This window comes from Prunus dulcis, chromosome 6 (genome assembly GCF_902201215.1).
Source record: "Prunus dulcis chromosome 6, ALMONDv2, whole genome shotgun sequence".
Lineage (NCBI taxonomy): Eukaryota > Viridiplantae > Streptophyta > Magnoliopsida > Rosales > Rosaceae > Prunus > Prunus dulcis.
The window spans coordinates 4,322,996-4,342,965 of record NC_047655.1 but is presented as its reverse complement, the minus strand read 5'-3'; the positions used below and the strand labels follow the sequence as shown (position 1 = coordinate 4,342,965).

The window sequence follows — 19,970 nt, the reverse complement described above, 5'->3', positions numbered from 1 at the left end:
AAGGGTTTTTGTTTTACTGTGCATAATTCTTTCATTTGTGATCAGAATTTAGACTTTTTTCTTTCTTGGAGTCATAGATAAGCAATATAGATAAATTTTCATAATTATTTTGGATCATGATTTGATTCAGTTGAGTTGAATACCTTCAATTATATATTCAGCCTTCATAGCTATATGATTTATATGAGATAGAAGAGATATACATCATAGATTGTCAAAGTAGATATCCACATTCAATTCACAAGAAAAGGGGAAAGACAATAGAAATTTGACATGTTACAGATTATAAACATTTAAATAGTCCTGCTCTACTCTTCTGGAAACCCAAATGAATCTGGTAAACAGTTGTTGAAGCATCATATTCTGTACCCTTCTACAGCAGTTGCACAGATGATTTTACTATTTTTACCGTTCAGTTTGACCGATCAGCAGCCTGTTCATATTTCACTGAAGTTTTAGATTCACATTCTACATCTTTGATGGCTTCCAAGTTGCCTCTGGCATCAGCTGGCTTTATGAAGTCCACCTTTACCTCCTTCTATACACTAACTGCTTCTAGTCTTCCTCGCACTGACTACTTGATCACCAACTTCATTTAAAACTTCAAGCCTCTTTTTTGGAGAATCTTCTTGTTCCTGTTCAGTTTAAAAAAAGCTTGCATTTATTAGTCCCAATTATCTCCTTGTTGGAAAATTACGACTATTTTCTATTTTTATTTCTTTCTTTTGCCTCTATGCAAACATAAAGCGTATGATATAGGTTTCCTCCAGATGTTCAGAAAGAGAATGAAAAATAATGTTGTGAAATGTTAGGTTATGTATTGTGTTTACTTTCTGCTGGTTTTCTACAGATAAGAGAATGCGATATTCATCCAAAAGTAAAATGCAAGCTATATTTTTTGTTTACCTTGGTTGCTTTTCGTGATACATTTTCAGTATCTTCAATAGAGTCTTTGTTAAATTTTGATTTCTTCAACTGGTTTTTTCAGCTCTACAGCAGCCTCTGTTGTTTTTTCCAATTCTGGAGAAGCCTCTGTTGCTTTTTGTGATATACTTCCACTCTTTTCATCTGCAGAAACTTTGGTTGCTTTTTGTGAAACACTTCCAATTTCTGCAGTTGGGTTTTTCAGTTCTGCAGCAGTCTTTGTTGCTTTTTCTAGCAAGTTTTCAACTTTTTCATCTGTTTTTTTTAATCCTGCACCAGCTTCTATTGCTTTTTCTGATACCTTTCCTATTTCTTCAGCTGGCCTTTTCAATTCTGCAGGAGTCTCTGTCACTTTCGGTGATACACTTCCAATTTCTTCAGATGGTTTTTTCAATTCTATAGGAGCCTCCGTTGCTTTTTGTGATACATTTCCAATTTCTTCAATTGGTTTTTTCAATTCTGCAGCAGTATCCGTTGTTTTTTCTGAACTACTTCCAACTTCTGGTTTTTCCAACCCTGCAGTTGCCTCTGTTGTCTTTCCCCAGACATTTTCAATATTTTCAGCTGGTTTTTTTGATTCTCCAGCAGGCTCTGTTGCTTTTTGTGATCCACTTTCAATTTCTTCTGATGCTTTTTTCAATTCTGCATGAGCCTCTGTTGCTTTTTCTGATGCACTCCCAATTTTTTCAATCGGTTTTTCCAACTCTGCAGGACCCTCTCTTACTTTTTGTGAAACATTTCCCATTTCTTCTGTTGGTTTTTTCAACTCTGCAGTAGCCTCTATTGCTTTTCCTGATAAATTTTTAGTTTTTTCACCTTGTTTTAAAGATTCTGCAGCAGTCTGTGATGCTTTTTGTGATACATTTCCTATTTCTTCGGCTGGTTTTTTCACTTCTGCAGGAGCATCCCTTGCTCTTTGTGGTACACTTCCAATTTCTTCAGATGGATTTTTCAACTGTACGGGAGCCTCATTTGCGTTTTGTGATACATTTCCAATTTCTTCAGGTGGCCTTTTTAGTTCTGCAGGAGCCTCTGTCGCCTTTCGTGATAAACTTCCAACTTCTTCAGCTGGCTTTTTCAACTCTGCAGTAGCCACTGTTTCTTTTGTTGATACACTTCCAATTTCATCACTCACTTTTTTCAATTCTGAAGCAGCTTCTCTTGTGTTTTGCAATACATTTCCTATTTGTTCAGCTGGGTTTTTCAAATCTGAAGTAGAATATGTTGCTTTTTGTGATGCATTTCCAATTTCTTCAGCTGGTTTTTTAAATTCTGTAGCATCCCCTGTTTGCTTTTCTGATGCATTTCTAATTTCCTCAGCTGGTTTATTCAATTCTGCATCAAACTTTGAAGCTTTTTGCGATACATTTTCATTTTCTTCAGCTGGTTTTTTTAATTGTGCAGCAGCCTCTGTTTCCCTTTGGGATACACTCCCAACACCTTCAGCTGATTGTTTTAATTCTACTGTGGGATCTGTTGCCTTGTGTGATACATTTACTATTGCCTCAGCTGGTTTCTTCAATTCTGCATCAGACTCTCTAGCTTTTTGTGATACATCTTCAATTTCTTCAGCTGGTTTTTTAAATTGTGCAGCAGCCTCCGTTGCTTTATTTGATCCACTAACACTTTCTTCAGCTGGTTTTTTTAATTCTACTGTAGTTGCCTTTTGCGATACATTTGCGATTTCTTCAGATGTTTTTCTCAATTCTGCAGCAGCTTCTGTTGCCTTTTGTGATACATTTATAATTCCTTCAGCTGGTACTTTAATCTCTGAAACTACCTCATTTGCTTTTTGTGATGCACTGCAAATTTCTTCAGCTGATTTTTTCATATCTAAAGTAGCCTCTGTTGCTTTCTGTGACATATTTCCTGTTTCTTCAGCTGGTTTTTGGAGTTCAGCAGCAGCTTCTGTTGCTTTTCGTGAAACCTTTTCAATTTCATCAGCTTGTTTTTTTAATACTGAAGCAGCTTCTGTTGCCTTTTGTGATAAATTCCCAATATCTTCAGCTTGTTTATTCAATATGATGTTGATTTCCTCAGTGGACTTCTCTGGAGGCTTACCTGGTTCCTGTTCAATATGAGATATAAGCATGAGTCCAACCAGTCTAATTTAATTAGGATTTGATCCCACCCATCATGAGATCATGTCACCAGAGAAATAACAAATCATATAATTTGATCAAAAGCATGTACCACTGGTTTTCTTTCAATCTAATAATGTATCTTTAGTTGCTTAAGAGTCACAAACCTGTGATGTTTTAGAATCACTTGTATTGGATTGCTGATTTGTTGGTTTCTCCACAGAATGCATTACATTTTGAGGTGCCAACAGTGTACTGTCATGCGGCTTCTCTTCTGATGAATTACTTTTCACCTTGTCTCCCACCTCAGATTTTGAGGCACCCTCAGGGTTAGAAATTGATGAGGACATTTGGTCCTTTGGGATATGTTCTAGCAACACTGACGTAGGAGATGATGATGAAGTCGAATTTACGGGAACATCTTTGCTCACCAAATTTTTCTGTGGAGCTGATGCAATGGGATCACCAGATATCTGCTTTACCTCAGAAACTCCCCTTTGTGCAGTACCTTGCTCATCTTTATTGCCTTGAACTGGGTTCAAGTCCTTTTTAGCATCAAGTTCTTTTTTGCCCTCATTTTCAGTTACCTTTCGAAGACCTCCCTCACTATGGTTTGAATTCTCATTGTCCTTTGTTGGTTGTGTACTGTCCAAGGTTGCTTGACATTCAGCAGGATTTACAGAACTTTTCTCCAAATGCCTGTTAGATTCTGAAATAGTCCCCTCATTTGGTTTTGATAGCCCTCTCACAGACTCTTTCTTAGTCGATATCTGGGCTCCACCGTCTCTGTCTGTATTTTTCTTCTCATCTTTCGAGTTATCAATTGTGTTGGCTGCCGGAACATTCACCTTCTTTGTAGTCTCACCAGGAGGATTAGACGATTCCTGTTTAATATCCGAAAAGATCAGAGAGAGGAAGATGTATCAGCATGTCGAAGATTAATAGACTGTCTTTAAGGAAAAAAGGATAGTTGTTCCATTTCTATAAGATTTATATAAATTAGTGAAATTTGGACTGCTCAAAACTTGGACTGACCTCTGGATTTACAGAAGGATGAGATACCAACGTATCTGTCAACTTCATTGTTTCCTCTTTATTTTCGGGCGAAAGTGCATTCAATGAGCTAGAAGTCCTTGGGTTCCCAACTTCTTCCACTACTTGCCTGACATCATCATGGATCTTTCCATCAGAATTCACCGAATGGACTTGACTGTCTCCATAAATTTCTGTCATTGAAGATGACAATGAACACGCATCATCTAGTTCTTCTGGCTGTTGCAAAGGCATGGATGATTCAGCAACACCCTTGGTGTTCTTATTGTTTCCTGAAGATCTTATGTCTGCAAGGTCCTTCTCGCTTAGTCCCCGTACTCCCCTCGATTTTGATTCATTTTCTTCTGTTCTGGATGATTGAGATGAGGCTGCCCACATATACTCTCTTTCAAAGTCCCCATCTAAGTTCAATGATTCTCTATCTGTGGGTGAATTGGCCCCGTCAATGGTCAGTGGAGGTGAACCAAGCTCTGAGACCTCCACCTGCAGGTCAGAAGCTATAGAGTATGTAGGAGTATGACAGGTGCCCCTTTCTGCATAAAACAAACGTTCTTCAAATCTGCTCCTTTCATTTGCAGACGGGCTAGACTCATATAAAGCTTCTTTCACAGTTTTGCTTTTAGGGACTGAACAAGTTAAAGGTTTCGGTGGAACATGTCTCACTTTCGATAATGCATTTTGAGGGGGTGGTCCAGATGTACTAGCATTAAATGTGTGGTCATCTTCTTCAGAATATGATGTTGAGCTTGACTCATCATCATTGCTGCCATCTGTTATTTGTTGCTCCATCTGACCTTCACTTATATTTTCTATATTCATCTCTCCTTTGATATCGATCGCACTTTGACTTTCTCCGCTGCCTCCATCTTTGGGTTTCACTGAGCTTGTTGCCTGAACGGAGGAGGATTCAATTCCATTCTCAGCAATATCAGGGTTGCTGTCAATCTCAGATCTGTCACGTACTTTTGACAACAGAGCTTCAATAACATCGTCATGCTTACCCGACAGCATTCGTTCAATATGCTTATCGTGAGATCCCGTCTCTGCATGGGGCAAAAGAAACATGCATGGATGCATGCAGTTAAGAATCATAAGCCACTAAAATTTTCTTTTCAGCTTCTGAAGAAAGTAAGAACTACAAGAAAGTAACAAAAACCTGATTGCTTCTTAAATCTGGAGAACCCCTTTACATCCATTGCTTTCTTCCTGGTTTCTAATGGGAAAGAAGAAGCCCCCAAAGAGAAGCTCTCATGCCTGCAAAATAGCACATCCTTTGGCTGAACTGCTGTGAATTCTTGTTGGAAACTATCTGCCATAAGGTTCGGCTTCTCTTCGAGTGGATCATATGGAAGATCAAATGGATTTTGCATAGGTAACAAAATGGAAGGCGCTGAACCAGGTGTGTCCATCTCATTACAGCCTTCCACAAATTCGAAAGGGTTGTTTTTCGCAATAAAAATGGGAGCAATTTGACCTGGTATTATAGTGTCCAAGTCAATTAGACCTTTCTCAACCTGGATTTTGAATAACTTTCTTGCTCTTCGTCTGGCAATTAAACTTTCCAGCCTTTTGTTTCTTTCAATCTCAGAAAATCCAAGATCCATGAGATTTTTTTGATCATCATCTGTCCACTGCACAGCCTTATTCCCATCCTCTTGTGCTATTCCTCCATCAATCCCGCCACCTTCGGATTTTTCAGTCTGTCCATCTGAGTCATCAGACGACGAGAGATTAGAATCTGAAAGGTCAGAATCTAGGACAGATTGGTGCTGCTCAACAAGAAGTTGAATATTGTCAGTAGATGGTGCTTTAGCAGTGGAGCTCTCTCCATGACAGGAAGTTTTATTCTCTTTCTCCTCCATGACTGCCTTGGTGTTTTTGCCAACCAAGGCAGTTCCACTGATTAAATTATCTTTCCAAGTTGTCGATATAGGCGCGTCTTTTTCCACCTTGCCAGCTTGTGCATCCCCTTCTTCTCTGCACCTTCTTGCAACATTTGTTCGTCTACTTTTCTGTTTCGTTAACACGGAGCACCCATCTCGATTAACAGCAACATCATCTTGAACAGATTCAGATTTTTTACATGGAATTCGGTCATTAATCCGTTTCTCATCCCGTTTGACCTCTAGGATTGTGAGTCCTCCTGAAGTCCAAAAAACTCTGAGCAGAGCAGCAATGCAGACCAGAAATGGAAACCAGAAGACAAAAAGATTGAAAAATACATAAAGGAAGTAGATGAAAAACAAAATGGCTGAAACAAATGGATGCTTCTGTACACATAAGCTAGTGGTCTTCATGGAAAAATGAAGAACTCTCCACACACAAACTAGTATAGCCTCTGCACCAACAGCCATATCTATCTCTCTGAACAATCTAAATAAAAAACAGAACCAAAACAAACTAAGTGAATATTTGTCTGTAAACCTACAACATATACATTCAAACCTAGCACAATTAAGGCAGTGGTACTAGGAATTGAGAAATGCGGAAACAAAAGGCAACCCGCATTTTAATATTAGACGAAAATCGGGTTTTGTTTAAGAAAAAAGGATTCAGCACTGGGGATGGATTATATTTTTGACAGAAAACCATAAGAAATGTGAGGCACAAAGAGCAAACATAGCTCTCTCTCTCTCTCTCTCTCTCTCAAACAAAGGAAGGGTCAAACTTTGCCTACAAAACAAAGAAGTATCACAAATTTTTTCTTTGTTCCCTGCAACTATGCATTTGGGGTTTTTTTTCCAATTTTAGCAGCTTAATTTTTTGCTTGGCTCATGGCTTTGTAAGATCCTTTATTTCAGGACTTTTCACCTTTCTAAATTTTTCTCCTTCAGCCTCCATCACTCAAACCACAATAAGACAAAATAAGAAACAGGTATTTGAAGAAGTGGCGGTTGTGATTGACTTGTGCATCACTCAAGTCAAGGCCCAATGCATTTCTACTATCCCAGCCCACCAACCAGCAAGCGGCTCGTGGCACGGCCCAAAACCCGAAAAATATTGGTGTCGTTTTACGACACGTGCTGCGGTAAACGACCTCAGACTACAAACTATCTTCTCACGCGACACACAGAACCCCAGCCCATTATGGGGAAAAACGTTGGATAACGATAAAGTTGACGGTTGGGATCTCAAACGCCTTCTTCATCCGACGGCTCAAATTCCAACTTGATCTCCTTCTTTTATATACTCTGTTTTTTCTCTCTCTTCTGTGTTCCAAAGTTCCAACCTTTGCCTTAGCGGTTAATGGTCATAGGCTTGAAGCAAGCACCATAGACGAAACTGAAATCTAGTTCTGTATTTGGAAGGGCACATACGAACATGTATATATAAATTTATGAAATTTTGAATTGTGAATTTGGATTTTTTAGGGTTTTGGGATGTCGTCGGTCGAGTATTTACGTCCAACAATCCACAGTAGGTTCTGCTTAAATTCGAATTCTAATGCTTATCACTGCCGCCATGGATTGGGCTTCGTTCGTGGCCAAGCTAGGGTTTTCAACCAGGAAGCGAGACGAGTTGTTTCGAATACGCCGGCGTCCAAGTCAGTCGCGTTGTACGGACAGGGCAGAGCTGTGAGAGTTTCGGAGAGGTTCTGTCTCTGGAAGAGCCATGGAGGGTTCAGGACGATTAGGGTTTCGGCGAGTGGTCAGGACAACGATTCAGGGGAGAAGAGCGAGGCGAAGGCGAGCGAGAGCCAAGGGGTGAACAACAACAAGCCCAATTCGAGCTCGCCGGCTTCGAATCGGCGGAGAGAGAGCCAAAAGAAAGCGAATTGGTGGTGGTCCAAAGGAGGGAAATGGCGGTGGCAGCCCATAGTTCAAGCCCAAGAGATTGGAATCTTGCTCTTGCAATTGGGTATTGTGATTTTCGTTATGCGGTTGCTCAGACCTGGAATTCCATTACCAGGGTCGGAGCCGAGGACTCCGACGACGTTTATTAGCGTGCCGTACAGTGATTTTTTGAGTAAGATTAATAGTAACCAGGTGCAGAAGGTTGAGGTTGATGGGGTTCATGTTATGTTCAAGTTGAAGTCTGAGCAGGGTGAGCAAGAAAGTGAAGTGAGTGGTGGGGTTAGTAAGTTTCAAGATTCAGAGGCTTTGATAAGGAGTGTGGCTCCGACGAAGAGGGTGGTTTACACGACGACGAGGCCAAGTGATATAAAGGCGCCGTATGAGAAGATGCTTGAGAATGAGGTGGAGTTTGGGTCGCCCGATAAGCGGACAGGTGGATTTTTGAACTCCGCAATGGTAAGTTTTTGGTTGTTAGATATTATTTGGTTATCCTGCTGAAAAAATTGTTATGACAAAAACAAGCTATAGAACTCTTAATATTTGACCTTACAGAGCAACTCTTGTGAACTTACAAGTTGGTTAGTTACAAATTAATGAACTAAGTAACCAGCATGAATGGTTATGATTGAAGGTACAAAATTAATTATGTTGGATTCTGTACATGTAGAAGGCCTGAATATGAATATTGTGTTGATCCCAGGGTACGAATTTTTCACTAACATGTAAACCCATATTCTCTTGTATCTTAACTTATATTTGTTATTCAAAAGAAGTTTCCTTTGTTATTCACAGTGTGTATTGAGACAAATGTTTATGATATTTCATGGAAGGAATTTCTAATCTATTGACTTTGGTCCCTGCAGATAGCTTTGTTTTACGTTGCTGTGCTTGCAGGGCTTCTGCACCGGTTCCCTGTAAGCTTTTCTCAGGTGTGAGCCAGTGGTGCTTGTTTCTTTCAACTCCGTCTCTGTTTTTCTGTTTGGTGCTTTGAAATTTGTGCTACATGGTTCTCAGTGAATACATGCTTGTGTACAGCACACAGCTGGTCAGATTAGGAACCGAAAATCTGGAGGCTCTGGCAGTGCTAAAGCATCTGAACAAGGGGAAACAATAACCTTTGCTGATGTTGCTGGTGTTGATGAGGCTAAAGAGGAGCTAGAAGAAATTGTGGTATGTTGGACACCCCTCAGTTTACTTTGATATAACTATTGCATCATCAGATTCTTCTAGAGGATCCTAAAGACTTACTAGTGTTTCCTAGAAAAGTTCTTCTATTTATTTTCTTGAAAAAAAATGTTTGCCTTGATGTTTACTGACCAGGAATTTCTTCGGAATCCAGACAAGTATGTACGACTTGGTGCTCGTCCTCCACGAGGAGTTCTCTTGGTGAGTTTTAGCAAAAGCTAAGAATGAATGTGACCTCATAAACCAGAGAGTGGGAAGTCATATATGGTTAACTTGATAGGCCAACTATGCTAGGTCTGTTTCTTGGAGATTTCCCATGCCCCAAGTTATTAGTATAGGGAGCTGCCCACTTAATAGTACTTTCTGTGTTATTTTTCTTTTGACACTTCATTTACAATACTGTATCATTGGAGAGATAAATCTTTGCACCTGGACATTTTCTTAGTTTTACCCTTGAATGGTCCCATCCACTGCTTGTATGCCAGTGTATGTTTGGAGGCTGTGTAGAAGAGTCTGTATTTTGTTTAATATTAGGAAAGTATGGCTTGTTTATCCTACAGGTGGGTCTTCCTGGGACAGGCAAGACTCTTCTTGCCAAGGCTGTGGCTGGGGAAGCTGAAGTGCCCTTTATAAGTTGCTCTGCTAGTGAGTTCGTAGAGTTGTATGTTGGCATGGGTGCCTCTCGCGTAAGGGATCTATTTGCACGGGCCAAAAAGGAGGCACCGTCAATAATATTCATTGATGAGGTTTGAACATGGATGTTTGCTTGTGTTATCTTGATTCTTGACCTATGTGGTTTTCCGTGGATTGGTTTTAATATTGCTTGCTTACCACAGATAGATGCTGTAGCAAAAAGTCGGGATGGAAAATTCCGTATTGTCAGCAATGATGAGCGAGAACAAACCTTGAATCAGTTGCTCACTGTAAGCTCTGTGCTACAACTTAGTTTTATGCATTTGTAACTTTTGGCGACATTCCAGTGACATTAATTAATGCTTGAATTCTCATTGTAGGAGATGGATGGGTTTGACAGCAATTCTGCGGTTATTGTCCTTGGAGCAACTAATCGCTCAGATGTCTTAGACCCAGCACTTCGTCGACCAGGGAGATTTGATCGTGTGGTTATGGTTTGTATTTTAGTTCTAGTACCCCTCTCATTGTCAAAAATGATATGAAAGAAAGTTTTAGTTGGGAATAATTTTTTTCATATATGCATGTACGTGCATATAAATGTTATATCACATGAAATCTTTTCCCTTTTCTCATAGGTGGAAACACCAGATAGGACGGGAAGAGAAGCGATTCTAAAAGTGCATGTTTCCAAAAAGGAACTCCCTTTGGCAAAAGATGTTTACCTTGGTGACATTGCTTCTATGACTACTGGCTTTACTGGGTATATATACGGAGCTCACTGTTCATTCCGTTTAGAATATGTACTGAATTATAATTAACACATTAGGAGTGATGTTTCTTATTATATTTTTTGCAGGGCAGATCTTGCAAATTTGGTGAATGAAGCTGCTTTATTGGCCGGAAGACAAAGCAAGGTGGTTGTGGAAAATATTGATTTCATTCAAGCTGTGGAGAGATCAATAGCTGTAAGTCTCCCTCTTTCTCAAATATTGGTTCAACCTATTTTCCTGAAATATGATTCAAAACCGTAATAAAATTGTATTTGATTGTTTTTCAACCTTTTCTCTTTCTTTTATGTTCCCAGCTGATTCTGATGTTATGGTTTCTTTTCATGACTTTCTTGTGCTGGTCTATATTGTGGGTGCGTTGTGGTTTTGTTTTATATTTATGCAACCCTCTTGGTCTTTACCCCGATCATCAGAAGTGCCTGTACTTGAATGCTGCTCTTATGACCAAGGAGGGCCCCATTCATTGGTTTTTTTCTTTTTGGGTTCTTATGAACATGTTTCTCTTGATGTATAACTTTAGTAACACATCTTCCACCCTATTGTTGTTTTAACCACCCTGTGCATTGAGGTGTGTTTTCCGCTCAGGTGCATTGGGGTGCATACTGTTCAGTGACAACATTTTTAAAACAACAAGTTATTGTTTTCTGATTAACTAGTACATAAACTTAGCCGAATTACTTGTTATAGGGCATAGAAAAGAAGACTGCCAAGTTGCAGGGAAGTGAGAAGGCTGTAGTTGCACGGCATGAAGCTGGTCATGCAGTAGTAGGGACTGCTGTTGCAAGTCTTCTTCCTGGACAGCCACGTGTTGAGGTGAGTTCAGTACTGAAATTTGTTCATGAACAGATTCAAAAAAAGTAACTTGGAAATATTATGTGAGAAATAGGGAATAATTGAGGTCATGTTCACGCAATAGCATATTTATTAACTTCCAAATTACATGGAAATATCTTACCCAAAAAAAAAATAATAATATTTGGATATACTAATTATTCTGTCTTTGTGTTATCAGAAATTGAGCATATTGCCACGGTCAGGAGGGGCATTGGGCTTTACTTATACTCCTCCGACAAGCGAAGATAGATATTTACTCTTCATTGATGAGTTACGTGGACGTTTGGCTACGCTTCTCGGAGGACGTGCAGCAGAAGAATTTGTATATTCAGGTCGTGTATCAACAGGTGCACTTGATGATATACGACGAGCGACTGACATGGCATACAAAGCAGTAGCTGAGTATGGTCTCAATCAAACCATTGGCCCTGTGTCTATAGCAACACTTTCTGCTGGTGGAATGGATGAGTCGGGGGGAGGTGCTCCTTGGGGAAGGGATCAGGTCCTGTGTATTTTTATTTTATTCCTTATCAAATTATTTGCAGTAAATACTGATCCTAGAGTGATGAAAACAGGGGCATCTTGTTGATCTTGTTCAAGGAGAGGTTAAAGCATTACTACAATCTGCTTTGGATGTAGCCCTATCTGTCGTGCGTGCTAATCCTAGTGTTTTGGAGGGTCTCGGTGCTCATCTGGAAGGTGATTTTTTGCTGCTATGGTATTATCATATCGTTTCCTACATTCTGTAGTTTATATGATATTATGTTATAATGCTTCTGTAAGTTTGCGGTGGCCTCAAATTGGTACAAACATGCATGATACAAATTTTAACCTGTGGACATTTCTTGCAAACAGTAGGGGTCCTGGAGATGGTTAATTTTTGGAAAATATTGCTTTAGCTTTGATAAACAGAGTCTGGTTATTGAATGAAATGAAGTCCTGTCTCTGTTTTCCAAATATTTGATCTGGGTCTTCTGGACATGTAGTCATGCCCAATTAGCTGTAAAATTTCTAAATAAGTACTTACAAGTTATAGTGAATCGTAGCTTGTATGCTGCAGGCGCTATTGATGAAAGATTTGTGGGCATAGTTTTTTTAAAAAAAGATATAGGATTTCCAAATTAAGTGAGCTTGTATAAATCTATTGAGCTTAGGGTGTGGATATGCTCTTTATTTTGTATTATATAAGTAACTCTATGAAGTTGTCATGGTGTTCTGAGAGTGTTCCTTGTTCAGAAAAAGAGAAAGTAGAAGGTGAAGAGCTACAAGAGTGGCTAAAATTGGTAGTTGCACCAACTGAATTGGCAATCTTCATTAGTGGCAAGCAAGAGTCTCTCATTAGTGGCAAGCAAGAGTCTCTTCTTCCATTGCAGACCGGCTCTGGTTAACAACTGTATCTTGTTACTGCTCCTCAATGTCAAGTGAAACTGTGAAATATGGAGTAGCTTACTGCTCTTTTGCCATTGTCATGTCAGTGAATTCTTCCTCTTGGTTGGCAGCAGCTCTCCCTTACAACTTGTATATTTTGGGTTCATTTTTAACAAGTGCCAGTGTGCTCTTTGTTTTAACTCTCAATTTACCAGCCCAAGCTGCCTATCCAGAGAGAAGGGAAAGAAGTCGGGATTATATCTGCACAAGCCTTCTCAAGTGTGTCATCAATATTAATTTCGGCACAACCGGGTTGGTATCTGAAACTGTTGTACATTGACTGTTACTTGATTACACATGATCTGCCTATCTGCAATTGTAACTGTTCTCGAGTTGTATACGATATTTATCATACGAAATATATAATATTTATCATGAATTGGTTCAAAAGGTTCCAGATGAATTGCATGTATTTTTTGGAATTCCAAGGGCATCTTTCGGAGAAGTGAACCAATTGATGGTGATGATAATTGATCTTTACCACTTACCAGCATTGTTGCCGGAAAGCCAAAGATTTTCAAATTTGGCCAAACTAGTTTATGTTTCATACGTGAAAGACAAGATGGTTTGTCCTAGTCTGGAATTCCGCCAGTGTGAAGCTGTACTGACCCAAGGGTCGGCGGGGACAGGCAGGTGTTTTCATGGTCAGTTTTGCCCTAAAGGGTATGTCAAAGTCGATTTGAATATTGCAGGCATTGCATGGGTGGTTGGTTAGGTTGTTTTTTGTTTTCGGTCAGTGTTTTTCCCTTGGTGTGCTAGTTTTGTTTATGCAGTTGGATTAGATATGAAGAACTGGAAATCTAATGTTACTTTGGGAAGCACAACGTTGTTTCAGTTCTGAGTGAAGGGAGAGGTTAACCAAGACAAAAAAGCTAAAACATAGTGCCTCATGGACCAATGGTTTTTGAAATCAAGAAAACTCTCAAAACACTAGTTTGATCGTCACTTGATCAAAGAAAGGGTAGAAACTGTGCAACAAATTTGGAGCATCTTCTTTCTCTTTATTTTCTGAAATCAAAATCAAATAAATGTAATCATTGGTGTGGAGGAACGATTGATAGGTAGTGATTGCAGTGATAATATTATATCTGTATGCATTGATATTTTGGAGCCTCTAAAATATCAGCGTCCCTTTCTGAAAGCAATATAGACTTTGGTCTTTTGGGTTTGGCCAAAGAATAGGAAAAATCTAAACCTGCAAAAGAACCAATGTCCCATCCCATGTGAATCTGTTACTTTCTGTAATTCACAATATCGTATTAATTCACGTGTAAACTTCAACTTTTCTCCACTACCAATCCAATTTATGATTAGTGAAACAAATAATGCCACTTCTGTAATATTTACTTTCTCCCAAAGTTCAAAATTCAACCCACCACAGTAAAAATTATACCCGGACCATGCCCATGGAAAACTGCCAACTGGGTTCCTTTGGAGATGATCTATGAACAATAGAATGGGGTCAAAATAGAAGTAACATGAACCGTTTTGTTTTGTTTTTTGTTTTGTGTATTTATTCTATAAAAGGAAAAAGCTTTATTGTCCTTCTAGTACAAGAAACAAGGAAACACAGAGGTAACGCTTATGACAACAAACATCCACTGGGTAATTTACAATTTGGCTTCCGGGGGTATCAGCTGGCCATACAATTGAATTGACCATTTCAAAACATATTTCCTCCTCCTGATCCTGATGGACAATTGAGAAAGATGCGCTTACTCTTTCCTATCATTCAAAGGTAATTTAGTTTTTGACTTTTGAGTCAAAGATAAGAGCCATATTTAGCGGACGTAGCAGCATGGCTTTTGCTGGATGCCATATAATGGACGGGACTTCCTCCTCTACTAACTTTGTCATTATTATTATTATGGAATCCTTCCCCATTATTAATAATTCTATAAATGTTTCTTGGATTGCCCCTTCCTCAAATTGAAAAGTAATGTTAGAATCAAGGGCGACCTTTTCCCTTTTTTTAATGATGAATTTATAAAATTACAAAAATAAATTCTCTAGAGATCCGAGTATTCTTATTATCGTTTGTATTAAAAAGAAAAAAAATCTTATAACATTATGAAAAAATATTTTCTTTTATATTAAAAAAAAAACCCACCATAGATTCATAGAACATGTATAAAAAAAAAAAATTAAATATAAAGAATTATAAGAAATGGCTTAATGGTGCAAACGTCTCACCACAGGTTCATTTCATATGATATGTCAATTGTTACACATTAGATTTCACATGATATATGACAGTGGAAGACAGTCGGCCACGCGATGCACCTGAACTGAACCAATGCAAAGCATCCAAATTTCTATTAGTAATTTATGAATTTTCATCCAATTAAGAAATTTACAGAAAATTTCTTACTTGGGAATCATCAGGAGCCACGTAAGGATTCGCTTTTGGTACCTTTTGGAGGACCCTGAAGGCTTTGCCTTTTTTTCACTCCCTATAAAATGCTACAACGTAATCCACGACTCTACACTCAGAGTTGTCATAGAAATTTTCAGAAGAGAGAGAGTGAACAAGATAAGACTGTGAAGAAGCCTTCTTCTACCAGCCCCAGGTTCCAGGTTCGTCCTTTATCTCTCTTCAAAACCCAACATTTCATTCTCAATTTAATTGGTAAGCCTTTTAGCTCACTTGGGTTGGGTCTTAATTTTCTGTATGGTTGGCTAGAAAGGTAAGGTGCTTGTGAAATGAGGCCAAATTGTCAAAAGTTATTTTTATAATGAATTTGGTATCGTCAAAAGCTAGATATTTTTAAGCCTTTTTGCTCACTTGGGTCTCAGTTGTCCGTTTTGTTTCCTGGAAATGTAAGAACTTATGAAATGAAGCAAGATTGTTTCTGTTTCTTATGTTTTGATTTGTGGAAAGCTATATAATTTTATTTGCATATGCTCAATTTCGCTTTTATTTTCTACATAACTGACTGTTTATGATAAAGTCTGATGTTTTTTCGGCTCTACTTCACCTTCTGATTTGAAGTTTGGCATTGGCATTTATGTTGCATGCTTCACTCAAATTATTCATTTTTTTGCAGCAACTGTTTTTGTTTGGTCTTATGGCAGGTCGAGTATATATTATACTGTCTTTTTGCTTACTTTGCTTTGCTAGTATTTCTCTGTCAATGTCTTGATCCTGTATCACGTGTAATCATATTGTGGAGACATGAACTATGGTAAGATTGAGATGGAAATTTCATATCTTGCCAAAAAATGCTTTGGGTTTGGGGACATATTGCCTTCGGATATTAATCAATTACCATGATCCTAGGATAGAAAAATGAGTTCATTTGCATGCCCCGTTTTTCTTACCCGACCCATACATTATTTCCTGTTGCACTTAATTGAATTGGCTGTAAATTATGTGTGTCTAGTTTTTAGTTGTTTGTGGATTGAATTTTAATGTTCCAATTCTTTGCTCAACTCAGAGATGGCATTGGTGCATAGTGCCCTGACATCCGTTGTGTGCAAGAATGGCAATCATTCTTCTGCAGCAAAGTTCCCGAGTACTACCTTCTTGCCTGGTTTTGATGCTGTCGGGCGTATTTCAAGTCCATACAAGAAGGAAATATGCCTCAATGCCCTGAGCTCAGATCCTAGAGCCACATTAACCTTTGATCCCCCAGCAACTAATTCAGAGAAAGCCAAACCACCAAGGCACACAGTTGATCCTGCTTCTCCTGATTTTTTGCCTCTTCCATCCTTTGAACAATGTTTTCCAAAGAGCACAAAAGAACACAGGTGTGTCTCCCTTACATGACTCATGATTTTCATCTTGAAATATAAAACTTGTTAAATCCCTTAAAACACTCACAAGGTACACTTGTGAATTGAATTGTGGTGCACTGATGCGTGATCTGCTCTGCAGGGAAGTTACTCATGAAGAAACTGGTCATATGCTCAAAGTTCCCTTTCGACGAGTCCACTTGGCTGGCGATGAACCAGCATTTGACAACTATGATACCAGCGGTCCACAAAACATTAGCCCACGCATTGGTATGCACAATAAGTTTATTTTAACATCTTTTTTGTTGGTAGTCTATCTTTGTTGAAGATGGTATTCATTTTCTTCTTACATATCTAACTTCAGATTTTTCTATTGTTAATTTTGTTTATATGGATACTTCCTCACGCCTCTTAACAAGGCATAAGACGTTTGATTGAAAAGAATTTTTTTTTTAATCTTGTCTGATTCAGATATACTAATGTATGGTTTTCACTTCAATGTCTTTCAAAGTTTTGTGTTTTGGGCTTAATTAGCATTCTTCATCCATTTTCTTGGTTGCTATTGATAAATAGGACTACCTCAACTGCGGAAAGATTGGATTGAAAGGCGAGATAAATTTGGTGGACCAAGATACACTCAGATGTACTATGCTAAGCAGGGAATTATAACTGAGGAAATGTTGTACTGTGCCACTCGGGAGAAGCTTGATCCAGAGTTTGTGAGATCAGAAGTGGCTCGTGGGAGGGCAATTATCCCTTCTAATAAGAAGCACTTGGAGCTGGAGCCAATGATTGTTGGAAGAAAGTTTCTGGTCAAAGTTAATGCAAACATTGGAAACTCTGCTGTTGCCAGCTCTATTGAAGAGGAAGTTTACAAGGTCCAGTGGGCAACTATGTGGGGTGCTGACACTGTTATGGATCTCTCTACAGGACGCCACATACATGAGACCCGTGAATGGATCCTACGTAACTCCCCTGTGCCAGTAGGGACTGTCCCCATTTATCAAGCACTTGAAAAAGTGAATGGAATTGCTGAAAATCTCAACTGGGAAGTATTCAGAGAAACTCTCATTGAACAAGCTGAGCAGGGTGTAGATTACTTCACCATCCATGCTGGGGTTCTACTACGGTACATCCCATTAACAGCAAAACGTATGACAGGAATTGTTTCACGAGGAGGATCCATTCATGCAAAATGGTGCTTAGCTTATCACAAAGAGAATTTTGCTTATGAACATTGGGATGACATACTTGCCATCTGCAATCAATATGATGTAGCCCTGTCAATAGGTGATGGGCTGAGACCTGGTTCCATTTATGATGCCAATGACACTGCACAGTTTGCAGAGCTCTTAACTCAGGGAGAACTGACCCGTAGGGCATGGGAAAAGGATGTACAGGTAATGAATGAAGGACCTGGACACGTTCCAATGCACAAGATTCCTGAGAACATGAAAAAACAGCTTGAATGGTGTAATGAAGCACCTTTCTACACTCTCGGTCCTTTAACAACTGATATTGCACCTGGATATGATCACATCACCTCTGCCATTGGTGCTGCCAACATTGGGGCTCTAGGCACTGCCCTTCTCTGTTATGTAACCCCAAAAGAGCACCTTGGGTTGCCAAATAGAGATGATGTGAAGGCTGGAGTTATAGCATATAAGATTGCTGCTCATGCAGCTGATCTAGCCAAAGGTCACCCACATGCTCAATCCTGGGATGATGCATTGAGCAAGGCAAGATTTGAGTTCCGGTGGATGGACCAGTTTGCTTTGTCATTAGACCCTATGACTGCCATGTCCTTCCATGATGAAACACTGCCAGCTGATGGTGCCAAGGTGGCCCATTTTTGCTCCATGTGCGGTCCAAAGTTCTGTTCAATGAAGATAACAGAGGATGTGAGGAAGTATGCTGAAGAACATGGCTATGGGAGTGCTGAGGAAGCTGTGATACGTGGAATGGATGCTATGAGTGCTGAGTTTCTTGCTGCCAGGAAAACTGTCAGTGGGGAACAACATGGTGAAATTGGAGGGGAAATTTACTTGCCAGAAAGTTATGTAAAATCCGCAGAGAGGTGAAGGTCAGTAAATGTTTTTTAATTTAATTTTCCTTATGAAAATGCTGTTTTCTGATATACTTGCATTCAAAACGTTCTGAAAATTTCTATTTGGAATACAAATAATGGTTTAACACTTGCAGTCTCTTCATTTCATAATACAATGATAAAATTCTGCATGGTATAAAACATGATCTAATCTAATCTAGTCTCGAGCTCTATAACCAGTGCTTGAAGAGAGTTAAGATGTAATTTCATGGGAAATGTCAATCAAGTCTAGAGCACATGAGCCCATCCTAGATATGTTTAAAACTTGGAAGTAAGATGATGTCAGTATTATGGAGCATTTAGTTTACCACCGTAAAACACCCAATATCTGTACTTACACAAACATATTACGGGGTTTTTTAATCTTAAGCAGCAGCATCATCTGATAGATGGCTATCAGAAAAAAAAAGAAAAAGAAATCTTATTTTTCAGTTTGACAAAGAAAATTTACAATCTTGTGTTCCATTATCTTTCTTTAACTTCTAGATAGTCACATATTAAGCTATTCTCATTTCTTTATTCTTTAGTTTTTACACTGGGAATATTTGCAGGATCGCATAAATAACCAGAAGCGGTTTGACAACCCTGGAGGCTTTCGTCCACGATTGGCTTGTCCGCAACGGAGATCTTAGGTTTTCATTTTCATGCTATGGTATAAAACATAGTTTGGTGTGTGAAATACATTTCAAGACTTTTGACATATCTATCCTTTACCTTTTCCTGCTTGTGCTTGTGTTTCTCCGTAATAAAATGATTTCTGTTCATACTACATCGAGATTCTGTTTATATTTTTGGCATTGTATTGACATAAAGGACGCACCAGGGGTGCCTGTATCTGCTCGAGCACTAGCTTTTTGGCTAGGATGCGTAGCAAGCCAGGCTGAGAGAGTCCCTTTGAACCTGAACAGGTTAATACCTGCGTAGGGAGTGTGCATTTCTTTTTCCTGTTTCTTCTGTGCTTGCACAGGGAGAGAGAGGGCTTTTGTCCATGGTTCGGGCTAGCTGATAACATCGTGACCAAGCCGATCAATTGTGGCTGGGAGTAACCGAGTGGCAATTCTGTGATGCTTTCTGTGATTTAAGGAGGCTTTGCTAAATTCGAAAATAAGGCCTATAACTCCTCCATCCACTTGCTATATAGTATATACTGAACCTCATTCTTTTGTTTTTTCTTGTCTAGTTCCTCAAAACTCAGTTTTAAATTTGAAAGAAAGCTACTACCAGCTTGAAATTCGTCCTTACACGACAGTATGTTCAAAAACATGCACAAATCTCGTTGATTTTGATTAAAGAAACGCAAGATATGGCAGGAAGATATAATAAAAACGGTAGAAATATAGATTAAACACCCACCATTTACAAGCTTGGTTTAAGATCATAATCTATGATACAACATTCAGCATTTGAC

General features: G+C 39.0%; 2 protein-coding genes across 7 annotated transcripts; one reads left to right on the top strand and one right to left on the bottom strand.

Annotated features, from left to right (window-relative positions):
• Nucleotides 1-217: 217 nt before the first annotated feature.
• LOC117633085 (microtubule-associated protein futsch-like) lies at nt 218-6,724 on the bottom strand. Its single transcript, XM_034366763.1, has 5 exons — nt 5,215-6,724; nt 4,041-5,101; nt 3,173-3,889; nt 907-2,992; nt 218-635 (listed from the first exon to the last, which is right to left on the bottom strand). Exons 1-4 carry the CDS (start codon nt 6,410-6,412, stop codon nt 956-958), a joined length of 5,013 nt encoding a protein of 1,670 aa, XP_034222654.1. The 5' UTR covers nt 6,413-6,724; the 3' UTR covers nt 218-635; nt 907-955.
• Nucleotides 6,725-7,189: 465 nt separating this feature from the next.
• LOC117629573 (phosphomethylpyrimidine synthase, chloroplastic) lies at nt 7,190-19,719 on the top strand. Of its 6 annotated transcripts, none has more exons than XM_034362095.1 (13): nt 7,190-8,308; nt 8,716-8,781; nt 8,888-9,022; nt 9,173-9,238; nt 9,598-9,783; nt 9,874-9,960; nt 10,051-10,164; nt 10,306-10,430; nt 10,527-10,635; nt 11,146-11,271; nt 11,471-11,794; nt 11,868-11,991; nt 12,529-13,123. In XM_034362095.1, exons 1-13 carry the CDS (start codon nt 7,439-7,441, stop codon nt 12,678-12,680), a joined length of 2,484 nt encoding a protein of 827 aa, XP_034217986.1. In that variant the 5' UTR covers nt 7,190-7,438; the 3' UTR covers nt 12,681-13,123. The 6 variants fall into 6 exon arrangements, 5 of the variants coding, with proteins under 5 accessions (XP_034217986.1, XP_034217990.1, XP_034217987.1 ...); XM_034362099.1 differs by lacking the exons at nt 11,146-11,271; nt 11,471-11,794; nt 11,868-11,991; nt 12,529-13,123 and adding exons at nt 16,160-16,470; nt 16,598-16,725; nt 17,029-18,538; nt 19,114-19,331 and having other exon boundaries at nt 7,217-8,308; XR_004586121.1 differs by lacking the exons at nt 7,190-8,308; nt 8,716-8,781; nt 8,888-9,022; ... (8 more) ...; nt 11,868-11,991; nt 12,529-13,123 and adding exons at nt 15,184-15,297; nt 16,158-16,470; nt 16,598-16,725; ... (1 more) ...; nt 19,114-19,214; nt 19,386-19,719.
• Nucleotides 19,720-19,970: the final 251 nt, after the last annotated feature.

What these genes read in the sequence shown, in the direction of transcription:
- LOC117633085 (XM_034366763.1), bottom strand. Translation starts at nt 6,412, where the DNA reads ATGGCTGTTGGTGCAGAGGCTATACTAGTTTGTGTGTGGAGAGTTCTT. An exon ending in CAGATTTAAGAAGCAATCAG is followed by an intron (nt 5,102 to 5,214) that starts GTTTTTGTTACT and finishes TGCCCCATGCAG; the next exon opens with AGACGGGATCTCACGATAAG. An exon ending in ATCCTTCTGTAAATCCAGAG is followed by an intron (nt 3,890 to 4,040) that starts GTCAGTCCAAGT and finishes GATATTAAACAG; the next exon opens with GAATCGTCTAATCCTCCTGG.
- LOC117629573 (XM_034362099.1), top strand. Translation starts at nt 7,439, where the DNA reads ATGTCGTCGGTCGAGTATTTACGTCCAACAATCCACAGTAGGTTCTGC. An exon ending in CCTTGAATCAGTTGCTCACT is followed by an intron (nt 9,961 to 10,050) that starts GTAAGCTCTGTG and finishes TTCTCATTGTAG; the next exon opens with GAGATGGATGGGTTTGACAG. An exon ending in GATTTGATCGTGTGGTTATG is followed by an intron (nt 10,165 to 10,305) that starts GTTTGTATTTTA and finishes CTTTTCTCATAG; the next exon opens with GTGGAAACACCAGATAGGAC.